This window comes from Grampus griseus (genome assembly GCF_964374135.1).
Source record: "Grampus griseus genome assembly, chromosome: 14".
Taxonomy (NCBI): Eukaryota; Metazoa; Chordata; class Mammalia; order Artiodactyla; family Delphinidae; genus Grampus; species Grampus griseus.
Genome location: NC_139008.1, coordinates 48,465,946 through 48,487,438, shown reverse-complemented (window position 1 = coordinate 48,487,438; position 21,493 = coordinate 48,465,946). Strand labels below are relative to the sequence as shown.

The 21,493-nt window shown below is 44.7% G+C and overlaps 1 protein-coding gene across 1 annotated transcript in view; it reads left to right on the top strand.

Annotated features, from left to right (window-relative positions):
• Window positions 1-21,493, top strand: part of ISM1 (isthmin 1) — a gene marked incomplete at its 5' end in the record, with an annotated part of 88,024 nt that overhangs the window by 46,091 nt on the left and 20,440 nt on the right. The window contains one exon of the mRNA XM_082670034.1: window positions 12,822-13,061. Within this exon, the coding sequence (XP_082526160.1) occupies window positions 12,822-13,061 (240 nt within the window). The remainder of the gene's footprint in view (window positions 1-12,821; window positions 13,062-21,493) is intronic.

The window sequence follows — 21,493 nt, the reverse complement described above, 5'->3', positions numbered from 1 at the left end:
GTTCCCAGCCTCTTTGTCCAGACATCTGTCAATTGTTCCTTCATTAAGCTCCCTTGGTCACCCATACATACCTCAGTGCCATCCATTTGCTGCCCAGATTCAGATGGATACACCCTAGTACTGTGATGTTTATCCTGGGGAGAGTAGTAACATGTAAGTACATGCTGTATCACACCCCCCCTTTCATGACCATCCCCAAAAGAAAGCCCCTGAGAAACTTGCTCTTCTCTTTCCTTGAAGCTCAGCTGAGTTCTAGTGGAAGAATGATCTTTGTTGAGAAAAAAACTAGTAGGTGCTTTGTTTCTCTAAGGTCAGAGTAGGAAATTGTATGGGGGAAGGGAGGTAATAAAATGGTTGAAAGCGGGGAGGGGGGGTGTGCCCTCTGCCATCTGACACTTGGCCTTCTGCCCTCCCCAGTAAAAGGAGAACCCCACAAAAAGTCCTGCTCACAAACCGTTCTTCTCCTTACTTATTTCAGCTTGTTAGTGCATTGGACCGGTATCTATTGATAGATACGGGTCTTTTAGAGAAAATGAAAGAAGAATATGTGGTGATTGTTAAAGATTCAGTAGATGGTGAGTTGTGGAATCATAATTAGAAGTATGGATAATTTCACTTCCTGACGCTGAACTCTTTCACTCCTAGAGAATTTCCCACTTTCTACCTGGCATTTTATATGTAAGCATTTCTTAACTTCCCCACTGGAGTCTGAAGTCCTTCAAGACAAAACCTTCTCCAAATATGATTTTCATAATGTTAAAAATGTCTCATATAAAATGAATACATGTCAAAGCCTTATTTAACTAATTAGTGAGGGAACTAGGGACATGCTAATTCTAGTTCAGAGCATGTGAGGAACAGATATTTATAAAATCAGTGGGGAAAATCATGACAAGGTAAACTTGCAAGTTAGAAGCAAAACTGGTTAATGTCCTATAGGGCAATAAAACAGTAAGCTTTGAGTTATTGTTTCTTTTTCTCCCAGTTTTATTGAAATATAATTGGTATATAACATTGCATAAGTTCCAGGTGTACAACATAATGATTTGATATATGATGTATTTTGAATGATTAGCACAGTACGTTTAGTTAACATCCATCACCTCACATACTTTCAATTTTTTTCCCTTGTGATGAGAAATTTTAATGAGTTATTTTTTCTACCAGACCCCCCAAAAAATTTTATATTTCTACAGGGTGAAAATCACCAAGTTAGCATGTAACTTTTACCCTAGGCCCTAAGCAATAGTAAATAATAAGTGAAATAAAGGTCCATTCTCCTAGAAAAGTAGGACAGTCCTGTCATACTATGTCCTGCTATGAACTAATCAACTTGCAATCATCCTTTTGCTTTATTTCCAAGTTTTGGATCATTTTTCTTAACAAGGTGTATGCTGTTGACTGTCTCATCCCAGCAAGGCACCTGGCACAAAGTGTTGTGTTGGTCAAAACATCCGTTTGGTTTTTTCTATAAGATGGCTCTGGTACCGTTTAGTTGTCTTTAACTTCATTCGAAACAATTTTGTTAGATTGTATTGTGACAGCTGTCATATTAGCGTGCATTTAAAAAAAACTTATCAAAAGTGGTGAATTTTTGTGTAGCCATTTTAATATTGAAGATGAAAAAAAAGCAACATTTTCGGCATATTATGCTTTATTCTTTCAAGAAAGGTAAAAACGCAACTGAAACACAAAAAAAGATTTGTGCAGTGTATGGAGAAGGTGCTGTGACTGATCAAACATGTCAAAAGTGGTTTGCGAAGTTTCGTGCTAGAGATTTCTCTCTGGACGAGGCTCCATGGTCGGAAGTTGGTAGAGATCAAATCGAGACATTAATTGAGAACAATCAACGTTACACCACACGGGAGAGAGCCGACATACTCCAAATATCCAATTCAAGCATTAAAAATCATTTGCACCAGCTTGGTTATGTTCATCGCTTTGATGTTTGGGTTCCACATAAGTTAAGCGAAAAAACCTTCTTGACCGTATTTCCGCATGCAATTCTCTACTGAAACATAACGAAAACGTTCCATTTTTAAAACAAATTGTGACAGGCGATGAAAAGTGGATGCTGTACAATAATGTGGAATGGAAGAGATCGTGGGGCAAGCGAAATGAACTGCCACCAACCACACCAAAGACTGGTCTTCATCCAAAGAAGATGATGTTGTGTATATGGTGGGATTGGAAGGAAGTCCTCTATTATGAGCTCCTTCCAGAAAACCAAACGATTAATTCCAACAAGTACTGCTTCCAATTAGACCAACTGAAAGCAGCACTTGATGAAAAGCGTCCGGAATTAGTCAACAGAAAACACATAATCTTCCATCAGGATAACGCAAGACCGCATGTTTCTTTGATGACCAGGCAAAAACTGTTACAGCTTGGCTGGGAAGTTCTGATTCATCCGCCATATTCACCAGACATTGCACCTTCAGTTTATATTTATTTAGGTCTTTACAAAATTCTTTTAATGGAAAAAATTTCAATTCCCTGGAAGACTGTAAAAGGCAACTGGAACAGTTCTTTGCTCAAAAAGATAAAAAGTTTTGGGAAGATGGAATTATGAAGTTGCCTGAAAAATGGCAGAAGGTAGTGGAACAAAACAGTGAATACGTTGTTCAATAATGTCCTTGGTGAAAATGAAGAACATGTCTTTTATTTTTACTTTAAAACCGAAGGAACTTTTTGGCCAAGCCGTAGATGCCCGGAAAGTGTTTGTTGAGTGACTCTATAAACAGAGCAAAACTCCATCCATTTATAGAGGAAGATTAGCCAAGCTAAGTCCAGGGCCCACAATCACATCAGCTGCCAGCTTTCCAAGCAGGGATCAAACAGTTTCCCTGGAGGAGAACAGACAGGAGTCCAAATAAGAACAATCTGTGCGGACAGGTGGGAAAGGGAACTGGGCCTGGTGGTGTACAGCTTTCTCTTCACCCCAGGCTATAGCTGCTCTATGATGGCTCTATAATTGTTTTATAGTGTCAGTAGGGTTTCCCTAATAAATGAGCATTACTAGTTTCTGAGAGCCAACAAAGCCATACAGGTGCATCATGAAAGTGTGAGGGAGAATTGTTAAGTCTCAGCTCCGAATCTTTGAAACACTGACCTTGGAGCTGTTAACAGAGCAGCACATGTAAATGATGGAAGCAGCAGGCAGAGGGATGTTTTCCAACAGATTTGACCCAGCTTTGAGTCAGCAGGTAGAAGGATGGGAGAAAGAAGGAAACGTGCTCGACATTGAAGATAGTATTTGCACTTCATGCATTTAGAACCATCACATTTTTGTTTAATTTCCCCACTCTCATTTTGATGTTTTTAGCATTTGGTATCAGGTTTTTTTCTTTAATTGTTAGAAAACACTTTCTCCAGGACAAGTGTCTCTTGAGGCTTCCAGTCCTAGGAGGTCAGAACTAGATGGATTGAGAGGTTTTCTCTAGTTCCCATCCTATGTCGCCACACCCATTTTACAGAAGAAATAACTGAGGTCCCGTTATCAGTTAGCTTTTGCTAACTGATATCAGTTAGCTTTTGCCATGTAACAAACCACTCTGAATCCATTAGCTTTTTAAAACCACCACTGTTTATCATTTCTCACGATTCCATGGGTCAGCTGGGTGGATTTCCTAGTCTGGACCGGCTCAGCTGGGTCCAGATGGTCTAGGATGGTCTCCATTTGAGCGATTGGTCATTGGCAGGCTGTTCAGTCTGGGGTAGATCGTCTCTGTTCCACATGTCTGTCCTCATTCCACAGGCTAGCCCAGGCCTTGAGATTGCAAAGAGCAATAAAAAAAAAAAAAAAAAAAGGTAAGCTCTAAGACACACTTATCTCTGCTTATCCAACAGCCAAAGTTAAGTCACATGACCAGATGCAAAGGCAGTGTAGGAGACAACTACCCAAAGCATAGATATTTACAGATAGAGGACGTTTTTGCAAACCCTACCAATCTAGGTGCAAAGGTACAGGAACTTGCCTAAGCTTATAAAACTAGGTAGGGGCAATGCTGAGACATAGACTGGGCCTCATACCTCCTATCCTAGGACCCTTCCTCAGCAACTTGAACTCTTCTCTAGGATTCCAAGGTTAAGGTCCAGTTCCCGTTAAAATCTAGTTTAGAGGTACTTGGAGCAGAAAGATCTGTGGTAGGTTTCAGTGATGGGTCTTAACTTTGCGTGTTGAGAGAAATCCATCTTCTTAATTAAAACAATAAGCTGGGCAAGGGTCCCCAAGGCCACCAACCCCCACCCAGGCCAGTCTGAACTCTGCCAATCTTTGCCCTTTGACTTGTCTTCCAGGTTCTGCCTCGCGACAGCGGACACCAGCCTTGCCTTGGCCTTGGGTGCCCCCCAGGCCATGTGGGGAGGCGCAGAATCACTGCAGGGGGCATTCACCGCCAGGGTCTCCTTGTCCTGTTTGACACTCTCCCTCTGGTCAAGGGAGGACTTAGATAGTTAGGCCATTTAGGCACGCTAATAATTTGGTACCTCTTCAAACTGGGCTCCAGAAAAGGATCTGGATAGCTACTGCTCTGTTTACTTCCCAAATATGGAGAAAGCACAGTTTGAAAAATCCACAGTAATCCACACTCATTCAATATTTGCTCAAAGTTGGACTTAGAGGGGAGGCTGAGCTCCACGTGGCTGAAGCCCCCTGGTGGCCACCCTTCACCTGTTCTCTATAGCCCTGAGCAAGTTAGTGCCGCCCTCAAATTCAAGTACCCCTCTCAGCAGACAAAATCTTCCCTCAGCTTACTGGGGAGCAGGTTTGTCTCACACCCCAAGAGAACTTATACACGCGTCCCTTCTAGGCAGTTCCACCATTTGCCCGGAGAAGGAGTCCGGAAAATACCATTTCTCCATCCCCCTCCGTTGGCAGAAATGGTTTAGATGATGGCTGAAGGTTTCTTTAGCCAAATTGGCTTTCCAGCCTTGGACTCTACTTCTCACATGTTTTCTTAGACTTAAAAGAATAATTTGCGTCTCGTTTCTGTTCATTCTTTAGCCTAACAGGACATAAAGGAAATGGGGCCCGGGTGGTTCTCACTCTGTTTTCTTTGCCAGCAGTGGAGAAAGTACAACTTGAAAAATCACCAATAATCCGCACATTTTCAAGATCAAAGCTGTTTACAGAAGTATCGGAGACGACGAGCTAGTGGGGCGTTGACTTCCATTTTGTCAGCCGGCCCCAAGAGACTTCGATCAAGAAGGAAACACAGGGGTGGGAGACACACACCAGAAGCCCCTTCCCCTGTGGAGCCAGCTCCCTGCCCAAGTGCAAGGAGTCGGCCATTCTTCATTCCTTCCAAAGCATCGCCTGAGATCATAAGCAAGGTCACTCCCAAGCCCTAGAGTAAACAGCCTTCTGATACATTCTGCCCCCATAACAGAAGATTCCTCAGCTATTAGTCAGACTTTCAACAGAGGGCTCCATTCCCAACCAAGATGAAACACTCCTGCATTCTTGAAACACGACGTGCCTGTGTCACTAGCTGCCAGGATTGTCTTCAGGATCCGACAGCAAAGATTGAAGCACAGTTCTGGCCACTTCCCTCTGCCAGGAATTTGTACTTTCCTGCAAAGGGGCATTGCATGTTCATGCTTGCCATAAAATAGAGCCACGGATATTTGCTCTGTTCCTGCTGCCTGAAGGGGTGTGATTACCCTCACACACCGCTAGAGAGGAAAGAAGGTGGCTGACCTCACCATCGGTGTGTTCAACAGTGCGAGGACCTCCCCATGGATCCTGGTTCCTCCTCTCCAACGCTGCACTGAACAAGCCTCCGCCACCTGTGCTTCCGTTTCTGTGATCACCATCTCTCTGCCATCTTCCCAAGCCCTAAGAACGAGCGCACCCACTGAGAAAGCAGGCTTTCCTGTCTGAAATTCACATTGTTCACTCTCCTGGTTTTCTCTTCCTGGGAGCACTTGCTCCCTAGTCATGTGTAAAGATAATCAGAGGACCCTTTTATTCTTTCTTTCTCTCCAAACAGGGAAATTTTTGCTCTTCCCTTTGAAATACCACCCATGGCATTCTTGAACTTATTTTTAGACGTGTGGAAATATTCCAGACAAAAATCGATGCCCAACACAGATAAAGCCCCAAGTGTGTTTATCGTGGGGAGAAGAATATGGAGTGTTTTAATGTGGAAGGAGTGTGGCCATATGCCTGGGTGCAGCATGGCTGCCTTTAATCTGGAAAAAGGAAACAAGCATTGTCGATAATAATATGCAGATGTCCAGCCCCAAATGAGGACATATTGCTAATTAGCTATATTGTTAATATATTTTAAGGAGAGAGGCTGCAGTGACGTTAATTATAATCTTTGTTGTTTGTTGTTCAAAGTCTATGAGACCAAAAGCATTGCTAATAATATCTTCTTTAATATCTTCAATATAAGAGTCTTGGATTTTTTTTTTTCTTTAGAATCCCACATAAAAGCCACGTTAGGGGTAATGAGGCCTGTAGCCTGAGCCTAATTAAAACAAAATCTAACTAGGCCCATGGCCATCATTATCATCAACTAGTACTTATTGGGTGCCCCCCGAGCTTGTGGAATTGGAGGGTGTGGGGTTTGAGATTGTAGATACGGCCTGTTCTTTGCCCTCCAGAAATTTGCCATCCCATCTGCCTCCAAGAAGTCTGCCTGGTTGTGTTAATCTGGGAATAGTTACCACAGCCTTAAAAAAAAAAAAGCACTAAAACTGTCCAAGCCAGCCACAATTTGGTACTAGCTTGTGCCTCTCCTGGAGGTTCTGGAAGTGGTCACATCAGCCCGGTTTTTCATACTCCAGCCTTTGGTTGATGTTTGTGGAACAGGGCAGGTGGCTGGCTGCAGACTTGGGACAATGATGCTTACTTAGCACGCTTCTTCCAAAGGTGGACCCATCACCCATTTTCACACCTTGATTGTCCCCCTCGAGCTGATCGCCCTAATTTCCCCTGTGACTTGGTTCTCCAAAGAACCCCTCCCTCTCTCGCTCGCTCCTATGTCAAATGACCAGCTGGCAACTCTGTCCACTGTGGCCATGCTGACCTTGATGTGGCCGTGGTGATCCACCTTGGTCACAAGGACAGCCAAAATGAGCGAGTCCGCGCAGCAGGGGCTAAGGGCGTTTGCTGGGCATCCTTGGTCTTGGGCCAGGGATGTCCTGGGGAGAAAGGACATGAATGACAAAGTGCCTGGGCTTGTTATCTTAGAAACTGTACCTGGTCTGCCGATGAGAGGTTTTCTCTTCTCAGCACATCTTCACAGAGCTTTCCCAGGGGCATCCAGGGCCAGCCGATGAGAGCCAGGGAGGCGATCCCCACACGTAAAGCTTAGCAAGACTCCAGACGACCCAGAGAATGCCAGTGGGGAAGTGGGGACCTAATGGAAAAGTCACAGTACAGTAGGATAGAAAGCTTTCAGACCGAAGGCTGGTGGGTCCAGACGTCTGGATTTGGGCCTAGCATTTGTATTATTTACTCAGTGATCGCTTACTAAGACAGCAGACTGGCACTGAGCCTAACATCCACTCCATTCCAGCTCTGATAGCCTTTGGGCCTCTGCGCCAGGCCCTGGGAGGCCTCAGGGAGTCTGCACCCACCGTATCCTTTGCCAGGATTGCAGTGCTCCCTGGCCCATCTCCCCCTCTGCTCCGTCCTCTTCACCTGCTTCACGGGCTTCATTTTACCTGTGTTTTTCAATCTCAGTTCAAACTTTATTTCCTTAGACAAAACTCTACTTCTTTTTAATACAAATATTCAAAGTAAGGAGTTTTATAATCCCTACCTCGAACGGGGGTGATGGTTTTTCTGGCTTCCTCTCTTTTATGAGTATCATCATAGGCTCATGGAATGTCACAGATGCAATGTATGGCAGTCAACGACAACCTTTTTTGTTTTAACGCCCAAATTGTCTAATCCTGGTGCAGGGTGGGCCCTTCAATCTGGCTCCTGTGTTCTTTCAAGAGGACACCATTAATCACTGAAGTCTTCCTGGCTTTCTGACACAGCAAAATATCCCAAACTCACCTTGACTTCCCTGCCCAAGTTCTGGGATCAGCCATTTGTCCAAGGATCTCTGGATCCTTTGAGGGCAAAGTCCTTGAACTTTAATGATAGTATTTTTGGATAAATTAAAGGAAATATTACATTACCCAGTGAGTAATAGATTTGAGAAATGTAAGGTATAGATGCTGAAATAATAGAAGATTCTATATGTATACAGAGAAGGGGGTAGAGGGCAGATTTGGAAAAGGATATTATGAAAATTAGCAGCAGAGCTGAGTACCAATAACCTGGCTGCCATTGTGAAGGTCACGGTGATGATTCACTATATGCCCTGTTGGTACTTCCTACAGCTGGGGATGGTACACAATCTTGAGTCGCTTTGCTAAACAGGGCTTTTCCCTTTTTATTGGCAGTCACGGCTCTCAAATTAGCATCGTACAGGGAACATTGCTACTAGGGCTGCAGTATTGTCAATACTACTGTTTGTATCAAGGGTACAAGAAGTTCAGAGGTCATCATTCCAGGACTAGTATGAAGGCTCTGCCATGCTATCGGGGACCCCGGTTCCTGTATCTTTCCATTCAGCCACCTTTGGCGTGTATCTTCAACCTCTTGCCAGTGGCATCATTTCACTTCCAACACTACTATCCACAGTTCAGCCAGGAGAAAATGGAAGACGTAAAAGAGGCAAAAGGCAAACTGACTCTGCCTTCTGTCCAATAGTACCATCAGGCACCTTCCACTTACATCTCATTGGGTAGAACCGTGTCACGTGGTCATCCCTAGCTGCAGTGGATGCTAGGACATGTAGTTTTAGCCAGGCATGTTGCCACCTGAAATAAACACTGAGTAAAACAAAAAAAAAGTGGGGAATGGATACTGGGGAGGAAACTACAATATCTGCCACAATAATACTGCCATCTAAGGCAAAACTCCAGGCTGCATGAGCATGGAGCCTAGTTTATGATTTTATTATTATTGTTAACACTTCACAATATTAGTACTTTATTCCTATTTTAAACAAGGATAAGTTGTAAAACAATGGAGGGACAGGAGCTATGCCCAAAGATGGGGAGCGTTAAGCAGCAGCTGGACAATTTGGCCACCACAGGTCACCTTCCTTGGCAGTGGAACACTGCATGCGTATAAACCGCTAACTAGCTTTAGTTCTTCTATCTCTCTTTATTCGTAGTCACAGCTCGCAGATTAGAGAGAACGTGGCTCCTGGAGCTGCAGCATTGTCACAGATTGAAAGTCAACTCAAAGACACATTGTGGGTAAAGACATATTTTCCCAAACCGAGCAGATGCCCTCATGTCACTTGAATTTAAACAAAATGAATGAATCCTGCAGCACCTTGGAAATGGTGATATTTCTTTCCTTCAATCCCTGGACTGTCCAAAGCTTACGTCTTCAGAGAATAATGTCTGCTTTTCTGAATAACATACAAACTGTTTGAATCTTCATTCTGAGATCCACCCTTCCCGAGAACCTTTACTCTGCTAGAATAGTTAAGCGGATCTCTTGGTGAGTGAGCTTGGCACATCAACCATGACCTCCAGTGGGGCCTCTACAAGGAAGCTGTACAGTGGGTCTTTGAGAAAGAATGAAGAAGAGGTGTTTTCCTGCCTTGTTAGCAGACCCTGTCTACTGTCTCCCGCCCCAGATTTAAATTCTTGATTACCAAAATAATGGTGACTCCCTGAATCTTGTCATTGATTGAATAAAGTGGAGCTTCATTTCATATGATTCACTGTAAGGCACCCTCCCCCTACCGTAGAGCTTCCAGTTTCTGAACAGTCTGGGGGCATGCCACGGTTTCGAGGGAGCCAAGATTTCCAGATAAATATGTTTTTGTAAAAATGCAAGAATAATTCAGATATTCAGAGATCGTGATTAGCATTTTTTATTATTCCCATTCTCATCTTCCAAATGTTGTTGGAGGGGTGGGAGGATGAGGATTGGGGAAAGATGGAGAAATGCCACAACTGTGTCCATAATTCAAGCCAAAATGTACTTTAGCCCCCGTCTTCGCGGCAGAGGCACTTGAGGCCTGAATCGTCCAGCCCGGTTGCCCTAACTCTACATTTCTCTTTTCAAGTATAGTCACAACCCACCCTGAGTTCTCTTGACCATCCTGCTGGGACAGCATGGGATTCTCCTTATCGTCTGCTTTGCTTTACATGGAGGATTGTTGAGCCACAGAGAGTTTAAGGGGTTTTCTTGGTCCCTGTCTAAGCCAGGATCACTCTGGGGTAGTGTATCTCCTCTCAGTAAAAATTCCAGAGTCAGATCAAGAAACCCATCATAGTCAGTCCTTGTTCTTTCAGCCGTCTAAGTGAAATGCCAAATAAGCAGCACAGATACCTTTCCTATCTCTTCTTCTAAAATACAAGTTTTTCTGGAATTCCCTGGCAGTCCAGTGGTTGGGACTCTTCACTTCCACTGCAGGGGGCGTGGGTTCAATCCCTGGTTGGGGAACTAAGATCCCACATGCCATGCAGTGTGGCCAAAAAACAAAAGTATCAAATATAAAATAAAATATAAGTTTTCATAGTAGAAAGAGTGCTTCATCACAGGGAAAAGTAAAAAGAGCTCCATCTTTAACACAGTTAAACAGTATGTCCCAGTTGCTATAATGAAGTGAGGGCTGGATTTGCCAGGGATCCCTCAAGCCATGGACAAGCAAATCCTGGGTCCCTTCTGAGACTTAGATTCCCAAACCCTGTGCAATAAATTCTCCATGAGAAGTCAACTGTCCTTACTAACACTGTTGAGGATCCAGGGAGAAAAACAAGGGAACAGTTGCATTCAGTTATCTTCCCCTGGGCTATGATAGAAAGGTCTTATGTTGAGGAAAGAATTAGCATGTCTCTGTCTCTGTCTCTGTCTCTCTCTATGTGCTGGATAATATAATCTCAGCATAATACATTTGGCCTCTGTTGCATTGAGCAATGCCTGGGGATGGCAGGGCAACTCCCCCTAGGAGGAAGTGTCAGGAGATGAAAACACGGCAGAAAGGTGACAGGAGAGGTGAACAAAGACACTGCCCCTGGCCACATCTCCTGAACAGAGGAGAAGGGCAAGCAAAGACATGATGAAGAGCAGCCCGCTTCCCCTGCCGTAACTGCACATGTTAAGGAAGAGACAGCAGACATGGCTTCTTTCTAGCTCAGCCTCTTCTTGGCCTCTGGAAACATCACATGGTCTCTGCACAAGTGAGTTTATTCCTCACAGCCCCATGTCTGTTCAAAGAGAGAAAAATCCATCCCCTCAGGTCAGCTCTCTAATAAGATCATTACCCACTGCATGTGTTTCATCCTCAGGCCATTCTTGACCTTGGGTACTCAGAGTCGGGAGTGTTTTGATACCAGGTGTAACCCCTTGACTGGGTCAAAGACGCTGCTGTGAGAGGGGGCAGGGAGTGTGTGTGGAGGCAATGTGCTGGAATATTCACTCCAAAACCCCCAAACATGCCCAAGAATAACAAGAACATTAACCACTGACCCAAACACTGGTGAAATTCTATCTCCACATCTCCCTCCACCAGTAAACATGAAAATGCTATGCCTGAAGGGATGGAGGAAACATCCAACAAGAGGTCCAGGAAGAATGAGAGCAGAAGAAGGGCTGCTTTGAGAAAGAAGTCCAGCAACTACTACACTCTTCAGTCACTGGAAAAAATTTCCCCTAGTGACAACTAAACACGGACATTTTTTCCTAGTTTGGAAAAACAACAAACTTGGACTTTTCTTTCCGGGATAAAGACATTCAATTTCAGAATGCCTTTTTGTCACTTTTTCTTGGCCTGTCTCCACCTCTTCATCCCCATCTTGGGTCGTTCTCCCTTCCTTCACTCCATCCCAGCCTCACTGGCCTTCTCTGTGTTTCTCAAATGAGACAAGCCATCCCTACCTCAGGACTGTCTTACTTGCTGTTCCCTCTGCTAGAATGTTCTTCCCCCAGATAATTACAGGTGTTCAGGTTTCACTTCAGATGTCACCTTCTCAGGAAAGTCTTCCCCAGCTATCTATCTAAAGTTGCCCTGACCACTGCACCTCATTTTCTTCTTCCTTTTCTTCTTAGCAATCACCATTCTCTGACCTGATCTTATTTATGTGTGTATTTATTGTTTATTCCCCCCAACTAGACATACTCTCTAAGAGAATAGGACCCATGTCTGTCTTGTTCATGGCTTTTCTGTGCCTGGCATGTGGTTGACACTTGTTGATTGTGTGGATGAATGGATGGATAAATGGATGGAAGGATGGATGAGTAGATGAATGAAAGAACTGAAGGAAGGAGGAATGAAAGTTAAATAGGTTAGTGAGTGGATGGATGAAAAAAATGGTTGGATGGATGGATGGATGGATGGTTAGAAATAATCAATGATGTGGCTGAAGTATTTTACCCAGTTTGGTCAGATCTTCTGCCGACCCACACCAAAGAAACAAACACTGGATACTGGGGCTATAACTCAAGCCAGAGTGGTTAATCAACTGAAGCTGTGATAAGGAAATCATAATTTGATTCCAGTTCTAAATGAGCACCTAGTGTCCTTCAAATTAGGACTTTCTGTTGATATGCTTTGATGTTTGATTAATATCCAATCACACATTAGCCCTCAGAAAATTCCCAAGTAGCAGGCTGGGAAAATTTCCTGATGATTTAGTTTTTTGAAGCCATGGAAGGAAAACAAGTTGGGAATACCATCCTGGCTTAATTCCAGCCCCTGAAATTGTCCTTGTCCTGAATTTTTAAGGGTGGCATTTCTAAATCATGCTTCTCCTATTTATTTGTTCATTTGCTTGTTTGTTTGTTTTAGAATAACCTCAACATGGAAAGTGCCTCGACATCGGAAACCAGCTCTCCTCTCTCCAAAGAAACACCAGGGGAGCATTCGGACCACCAGTCTGCACACGAACCATTCCCCAGACAGCAATTCCAGCAAGAGGCTGGGCCCCCTTCATTGCAAAGAGATGGCCCCAGATCCTTTCTCCTTGATCTACCAAACTTTCCAGATCTTTCCAAAGCTGATATCAATGGGCAGAATCCAAATATCCAGGTAATGCTTAGCAACTGAAAGGTGAAAGAAAATGAAACAGCCCATGTCTTTGTTTCCTGATCTGATTCCAAAGCAACTGCTGCCTTACCTCACTTTTCTCCTTGACCCCTTAATGAATCCTCCTGACAAGCATGTTATCGCTATAAGAGCAGTGTTGTATGTCATCTGTGTAACACCCTGGATAATGAGATGCATCATTATTTTATCAACCACTGAAAAAAGAAAGCAGTGCTAATTAGAGTATGACACATCAATGATTATAAGATACATCCTGATCTCAGAGCTGTTGAAATGTAAAAACAGGGACTTCCCTGCAGGTCCAGTGGTTAAGACTTCACCTTCCAATGCAGGGGGTGCGGGTTCAATCCCTGGTCGGGGAGCTAAGATCCTACATGCCTCACAGCCAAAAAAACAAAACATAAAACAGAAGCAGTACTGTAACAAATTCAATAAAGACTTTAAAAATGGTCCACATCAAAAAAAAAAAAAAAAGAAATGTGAAAACAAAACAAAATAATATGCCCTGAAATTGATGAAATATGTTAGCTATAGAGAAAGGCCAATCAGACACATGAGTAGATGAGGCAGATCACAGTGTGATTTCTAAGATGCGCAGGAAGACACTGTCTCTCAAATGCCTCTCCAGCTTGCCTTCGACACCAGAAATTCCTTTAGGCGCTGACAACTTGCTCCAAAGTGTAAATGACTGATAAAAAATTTTTGATAAGAGGAAAGGAGGTGATAACAGAAGTTTCTAGGGGAAAGAGGAATACGTATCACTAAGATGAGCTGGGGTGACGCTGAAGGAAATGGGAGATTAGGAAAGAGGTACCTGGAACTGAAAATAAGAACTCTCATCTGCACTGAAAGAGCACAATTTACTTTACAGAGTAAAGGTGGATCCGATTTGACTCTCCCAATACTCTTATGGAGCCCACGTCATTCCTCCAATATTATCAATAATGCAACTGACTCTCAGGAAGTTCCCATTTGGTTTGCCCAAGGCCACATGGCTAGTAAACAGTAGTTGGGGCTCAAACCCAGTCTCTCAGGCTCCCAAGAATGCTCACCCTTCCATTTCATGTTTCAAAAACAAACTCCTCATTTTGAATTTTGCTTGTGCCTCCCACTGTTTCTTCCCAGAGACGGTACCCATGGCGTCCGAGGGCAGCTCATCCCCCTGGGCAGCCTGGCCCTGTGCAGCCCGAGTCCTCAGGTGCCTGCCTCCATACTTTTAAGTTTATCCTCAACTCTTTTCATTGGAGGAAGGGCAGCTTATTCTTTCTCTGCATCAAATTCCAATTAGCTTCCATGGCAGAAAGTTCCTGAACCTGACCTTGGAACAATTGATCCATAATTAGGTTAGTGGTCTCTCTCGCAAGACTAACGCTGTCTGTGTGACACGCTTTTAGATCAGATTTCCTTGGCCAGAGTTGTTTTGTTCCTAACACCAGTGTTGTTATGACTACTGAATGTCCCTGAGAATGCACCTCAACACCGTGTTAGCTTCTGGGAAGTTAAGAAATGCAAGGTGTTCTCCCTCCAGGAAATGACGTAGGTGTAACGATCCCGGCTACCACCCGAGACAGTGCCAGAAGGATTGTGGAGACAGAGGCAGAAAAAGCGCTGAGTTCCATGGAGGACAGACCTGAATAGATGGGATATTTGGGAAGATTAGGGCAGGGCAGCGTTGAGGGTACATAAGTGAAAGATGTTTTGGAGGTCACTCTTTGACAACCCATGTGCCAAAATCACTGCATGGACCAATTAATATTTCCAATAGGTCTTGGACTGTTCTAATTGATTAATGGGGAAAACAGGCCTTTTGATCCACTGCCCTCTCTCCGGGAACTGGCCACATGGCTCTCTGATAAAGAACAAAGGATCCACTTGGGGGAGGTGCAGACTGGCAAAAAAAGGTACAGACATCTCCTTACTGTTGCTCAGAGGCTCCCCATCACACCTTCATTGACAGGAAGTGATTTTTCCTTGTTGATAGATTTTACGGTTTTAGGACTAAACCACCCTTATCCCAAGGATGCTTAGATCATGCCCACAACAATTTTAGGTTTGCTGTAGCTTGCATTTTTTTTTCAGAGATGGGAAATGTCATTGTGGGGCTTAATGCTGAGGACTGAGCTATTAATATAATCGATTTAAGAGTTACTAATATAAACTTACAAGAAAAGACCTGGATGCACGGGACTGGAAGGCTGCAGTCCCCTCATTAGAAATTTACTAAGCGCATGGAGCTCCACCTAGAACCGAATTTCTAACAAAATTTCTCAGGATCCCCTTTCTCTCTACCAGATAAATCCATCCATCAGGAAGTCCTCAGACCCCACTTGGGCCTTTTTAAAACATTAACCTGACTGTCAGGGAAGAACAGTGGGGCAAAAGTGGTTGGGATCCTCAGATCTGGGAAACCCAAATGACTTTTCCATAAAAAGAAAAGGGCAGCCATGAAGCGATGGATTTGTGCATGAGCTCAGTAAAACCCCGGAGCTCGCAATACATTTTTCATCAGAATAAGCTGTGTTGTCTAGCCAGACGCGAAGTGAAGAGTGCTTTGGAACAGTTCCGCTGGGCTTCCTGAGGGATGAGAGGGTGGTTGGAGTTTATGGGTGTGGAGAGAACTATAAAGTGAGACAAGGGAACAGAGGATAAGTGGAGGATGAGTTATGAGATCACCACACTTGAGACTCTCCAACAAAGCCTCTTGGACTTTTATAAAACGCAGCTTCCCCTTGTGCCGTCACAAGGATGGCAGCGGAGATGGGACAAAAGGAAATCGTTCGTCCTTGTCCCCTCTGAGCCCACAGTCACCTGTTTGTATAGACTTCTAACAGGTGCAAAGGAATCCCCACTTTGTCTTCACTCTGTCTCAGCACCACCCCAGCACATACAAGAAGTTTGCCTCCAGGAGCTGCTTCAGAAAGGGATGCTTCGGAGCACAAGGCGGGAAGGGGACCAGGCGACTCCTATGAGGTCCCTATATGTTTCTTGAGTTACCCTTTGGACAGAAGAAATCACTATACCTCTCAAGAGTGTAGGTTTCCCCGTAGCTCCAAATATCAGCGTTTCTGGCAAAATGGACCCGAAACGAATGAGGCTTCAACCCAGATGCCATCAGAATCAAAGACCAGGCCAGTGCTGTCCTGTTGCCCACCGGCCAGTTGGTTCATCCAAGGCCTGTGTCTGTTAACCTTCCGCAGGCAGTCGGCGGGGTGGGGTAGGGCAGCCTATGTTTTATTGATCTGATGATGGAACACTGAACTGCATTCCTGTCCTTTCTCTTTCTGGAAGATTATGAAAGGGGAGTGTTAGTGACTCAGAAAGATGCTCGAAGAAAGACTGACTCAGCTGCTACCCCTGGGAGCCCCAGCCCTAGGTCTGAGTGTGAGTGTGTGTGAGGGCACGTACATACACACAAACTCACACACACACACACACACACGCAGCACTGGCCGCTGTAGCCTCATGCCCCACTGCACTTGAGTAAACCAGCTCCCCGGTGGTCCTTTAAAAGATGAGGTGCTTTCTAAAAGGGGTGATGGTTTTCACGTTGTCAGCCCTCGCCCCTTCCTCAGAGCTCTGGTCTTTTGTTGAAATCCACTGGTTTGACACAGGGCCGATTCAGCCAAGCAGACAGTCCCACCGGTCACCCCGGGCCGTCCAAGCATTGTCTCTCCCTGGGGAGTGGACTGAAAACAGGTGAAGGCATATCAGTGGGTCGGCTTCCGCTGCCGGGGCCCCTGGCCTGGTCTCCCCCCATCCCCTGGCAACCTGCCCCTCACCCCCACTTAGGTAGCCCTCACTGGAGCCGGGAGCTACCCAGGAATCTGATACCCATCTCTCTGCACCTCCCCCCAGCCCCCCTGTGTCTGCAAGCATTTCCCACGCTCCAAGGCTGGGGTCTGCTGTGCCCCCCTGCCAAACCGCCCACACCTTTCCAAAGTGACAATGCTGAGCTCTTGGGCCTCTTGACTTTTAGGAAGGGAAATCCTTTCAAAAGCCCAGCTTTTTAGAGCTTTTTTTTTTTTTTAAACCCCTGAAGCCAGGTGGCCTCTGTCCCAAGTGGATTGGGCTCTCCATTTTAAGACTGGCTTCAGGCTGTGGAAGTGAGTGAGGGGAAAGAAAAAAAAAAAAAACAACAATGCACAAAAGAGAAAGAAATAGCCTCAAACTCCTGAACCCAATCTCCATATTAAATTTAAAACAAAACTAGAAGTTGGGGTTTTGGCAACGAATAAATAAATAAATAAATCACTCAGGAAAGAAAGTCAATCTCCCAGGAGAAGTTCAACTTGAACTTCGGTATCCTTGGCTAAGTTTCTGGTCTGCAGCTGATGGTCAGATAGCAAAGACAAAAATCTCTAAAATAAACTCATTATTAAGCTCACTGCATCAATTCATGACCGCAGTGGCTATTCACCACCAAATAGTTCTCTTTTCTGGGTCAATCTGAGATCTGTATTCATTTTAACCAATGTATTTATTTCTTTTCTTCCATTGAGGGAGACACAAAAATAGTCATCTAAAGGCCTTTTTTTTCCCCTCGCACAGACTTATTTACACGGCCGTAGACCTCTTGATACAATCAGATGAGTTGGCCGGGGCTGCAGGTGTTGTACGTGCTTCTACTTCTGATTTCCCCTCCTCCGTTCTTCCTAAAATCCTTTTGGAATGGCAGGCCTGGCCAAGTAAGAACCAAGAAATCTCTGTGCCCAAGAGATGGGCCCACACACTCCAGGGGACAAGCCGGTATTGTTCAGATTCTTATGGGGGCCCTGCAGTCCCTGTCATGAGCTAGAGTCCACCAACCTGCCCTTGGGCTCTGGTACCACAGTTTTGTTGACCAGGCTTGGCCTCTATGGCTGCGTGCAGGTTACTCGACCTCTCTATGCCTCAGTTTCCTTGTCTGTACAATGGGAATGATAACACAACCTGTGAGTAGTACCTCTGCGGTACAATACTCTGTAGTAGTAGGGTTGTTGTGAGGATTAAATGAAATCATCCATGCAAAGCCCTCAGCACAGAGACGGGAACATGGGAAGATTCCCCAGACTGGTGGATGCTGGTTGGTGAGGTCAGTGAGCATGAAGATGACAGAGGAAACGTATAAAATAATTAAGAATCAGGAGTTTTGAGTCCAGCTCTCCACCTTCCTTGCTGTTCGCCTCAGGAACGTGAATTCTCTAGGCCAGTTTCTATGCCTGAAATGTGGGTTTAACTTGTGTAGAACAAGCAATGATATTTGAACGAGCACGCTGCAAATCTCAAAGCATTAACCACACTTACTGGAGCTGCCAGAGTTGTTTTTAGAGCATCAGTGGGTCTGAGAGGGAGGGATTATATATCTACTTAGTCCTTTGTGTTCTTTCTTCGGCAATTGTCAAGGAAGAAGGGGTGCATAGTCGGGGGTCTAACCCTTTGCTGGAGACTGTCGTCCTGTCCCCAGATGCTCTGTGCTTTTGAGGAATCATTTCACCTCCCAGGCCTCATTTTCCTCTCTGGGAAATAAATACAAACCCAAATCTGCCTAGTCACCATAGCTCTCAAGGCTTAGAGGACCAAGTTAGAAGTTTCTAGAAGATTCTCCTGAGTTCAGAAAGTCAAGGCTTCTGTATTCCCAGTGTCATTAGTTTATTATCAGTTAAACTAAGAAATGTGTTAGTTTCCCAGTGGAAAGTGCTTTTCAGAGCAAGAGTAAAGAGTTTGTTTCTATAAATGTTTAAACTCTCAAGAGAAAGAAAGAAACAGGTAATATTACACAGGATTTTATCCTCCTTTACTAATTTTGGATGGAATTCTCCGAATTGGAACCTATTCTAGACTCTCTTTCTTAGAGCTGACAAGATTCTGCCAGAAGTTGGAGTTGGGTCTTTTGGAAAAGTTCTCTTTCTTTTACCAGCTTGATTCATGGTACAGAAAAGTCCAGAAGAAACCGATGTACTAGAGATGCTTCAATTCTGTGTATTAAGGATGCAAAAAGATGGTAAGATCTATCAGCTTGGAAATCTGCTGTGCTCACTACCACACCTTCAGCTCATCACACTTATTATTGTTCAAGACATTTCTAGGAACAGATTCTTTGATGCTAAAGAACATGTAAATATAATAAGAGCAACAGGAAACATAAAACTAATCCGCACCATTCGAGAAGTCATGATCGTGCTCATTAAGTCTTTTTAATTGGATGCCTATGAAATTTCAGGCTGAAGATTACATTTCTTCATTTGATGTCTGTATGAGGTTTCCATGTTCTTAACTGCAGGGAAGGGTGGATCCTAAGGTTTGTGTGTTTTTTATTTTGTGTGTGTGTGTGTGTGTTTTTTATTTTTTAATTCAGTTGGAGCAGTGGCTAAAAATGAAAGGGGAAAAAGAAACCTCTAAACTGATGAGATTTAGTCATCAATATAGTTTTTGGAGTAAATTCATATTTTGCTACTCATTGCCTGGCCAAGGCAACAAATCTATTTTGTTTGGATCTGAGCAATAGTTTGCGGGGGGAAAAAAATCATATTGACGGTAATAGCTTAAAACATGAAATTGTTTTGATTCCCAGCTTGGAGAAATTGCAGGGCACGTTTTGTTTAGGCAATCCCTTTGACTCCAGTCTGGATACAAATGGAATACCAAAACTGTCCAGCCCATTCCCCCTTATCTCCTACCCAGAGTCTGATTTCATTACCATAATTGCAGGCTTGCCTGACTCTTGGCGGCTTCTCCCCTCCAAAACCCTTAATAGCCTCGCAGACGATTGTTGCGGCTCAGTTGTTCTGTCTGCAGGCACAGGGGGCCTGGACTGCAGAGGAGAAAGGTTGTCGTCAAAGGCTCGGCATCACCGTGTCACTGCCCAGCTCAGGTCTGCACAGCCCAGCTGTGTATTTCTTCCGCGTTGCCCTTACAGCGTTGCGTGTGGGTCCAGGTCCCCATCCCTTTCCAACAACCTCCCTTCAGCAAACAGCAATGATACAAGGCAAATGCTCTAATTCTTTCTTTTCTTTTTTCCTTTTCGGGGATTACTAAACGTCCCATAATTATTTACAAATACGCAAGGGATGCTTATGAGACTGGGGTAATGGTGGTGGCATGGAAGCAAGCCAGTGGTGCCCTTCTAGGCATCCCACACCAGAGGAAGAGATGCGCTCGGCCTGCCACAGCCCAAGTATAATCTGGGATGGAAGGCCACACCCTTAACTTTGTGTCTAGACCACACAAGGCCACAGCCCAGGCCCACCATGAGCTGGGCAACTTCTTTAATATGTCAAAGCAAGTAGAATTCAAACCTTCCAATTCCTAAGACAAAAGGAAGGGTCTGTTTGTCTCAGGGATTGGCACGACCTGGTGCAATGTGGCAGAGTATGTCAGCAAATCTCTGAGATGTCCAGTTAGGGCAAAACTGGAAAAGCATCTGCCCAGTACATCTTGCGCTGATTACTTGGAGCGCATGTTTCTGATTCATTTGCGCATAACTCATCCAGGGGGTGTTGCAAGAGCTATGCGATGGCCAAAGGAACCCAAGGAGTCTTTTATTATGTTTTTTAAACAAGTTTCTCTATGTTGATTGTCTCTCGAAGCCAAGAAGCTGCATTCCTTCAGCCCCGTGACTTCCAAACTAGGCTCCATAAATCCAAGAGCAAGTTCTGACCTTGACTCTGGAACTATCTGCTCTGACCCTGAGGGTCGGTTAAGGAGTGTGTGCTGGGTCTGGACTAGGGATGAGTGAAACTCAAGCTGTGACATCCTGGACCTTGAGGACCTTGTGCTCACATCTCTACACGACTTGTGGCATCCAGCCCCCACCAGCATCAGTGGCCTCTTTGCTCACTTGGTCACAGGAGGGGACACTACCTCGGTGACTGACTTTTTGAGAGGCAGTACGGCAAAGTCGGTAAGAACGTGGGCTCTGGAGCTAGACTACCCACGGCTGCCAGTTACTAGCTCTGTGACCTTAGGCAAGTTGTTAACTTCTCTGTGTGCCAGTTTCCCTGTCTATAAAAAGCTGTCTAGCAACCATCCCAAAACTTAATAGCTTAAAGCAACCACCACTGGATTGCTCACGGTCCTGTGGGTCAGGAGTTTGAGCAGGGCTCAGCCAGGAGAGCTCATCTCGGTTCCACGTGGTATTAGCTAGGGTGACCCAACTGGGCCTGGAGGATCCAAAATGACCCCACACACAAGACCGGGGCCTCAGAGCTGGCCAGTGACTGAGAGGACTCTTCGTCCTCCTCTATGTGCCCTGCCTCTTCACATGGTGGCTCTGTGAGCAGCGGTCTAGGCTGGGCTTCTGTACATAATGGTAGGAACATGCCAAGAGAATGAAAATGGAAATTACAAGACCTCGTAAGGCTTGTCACATTGTCACACCTAACACATTCTACTGGATACAGTGAGTCACAAGGCCAGCCCAGACTGAAAGGGAGGGG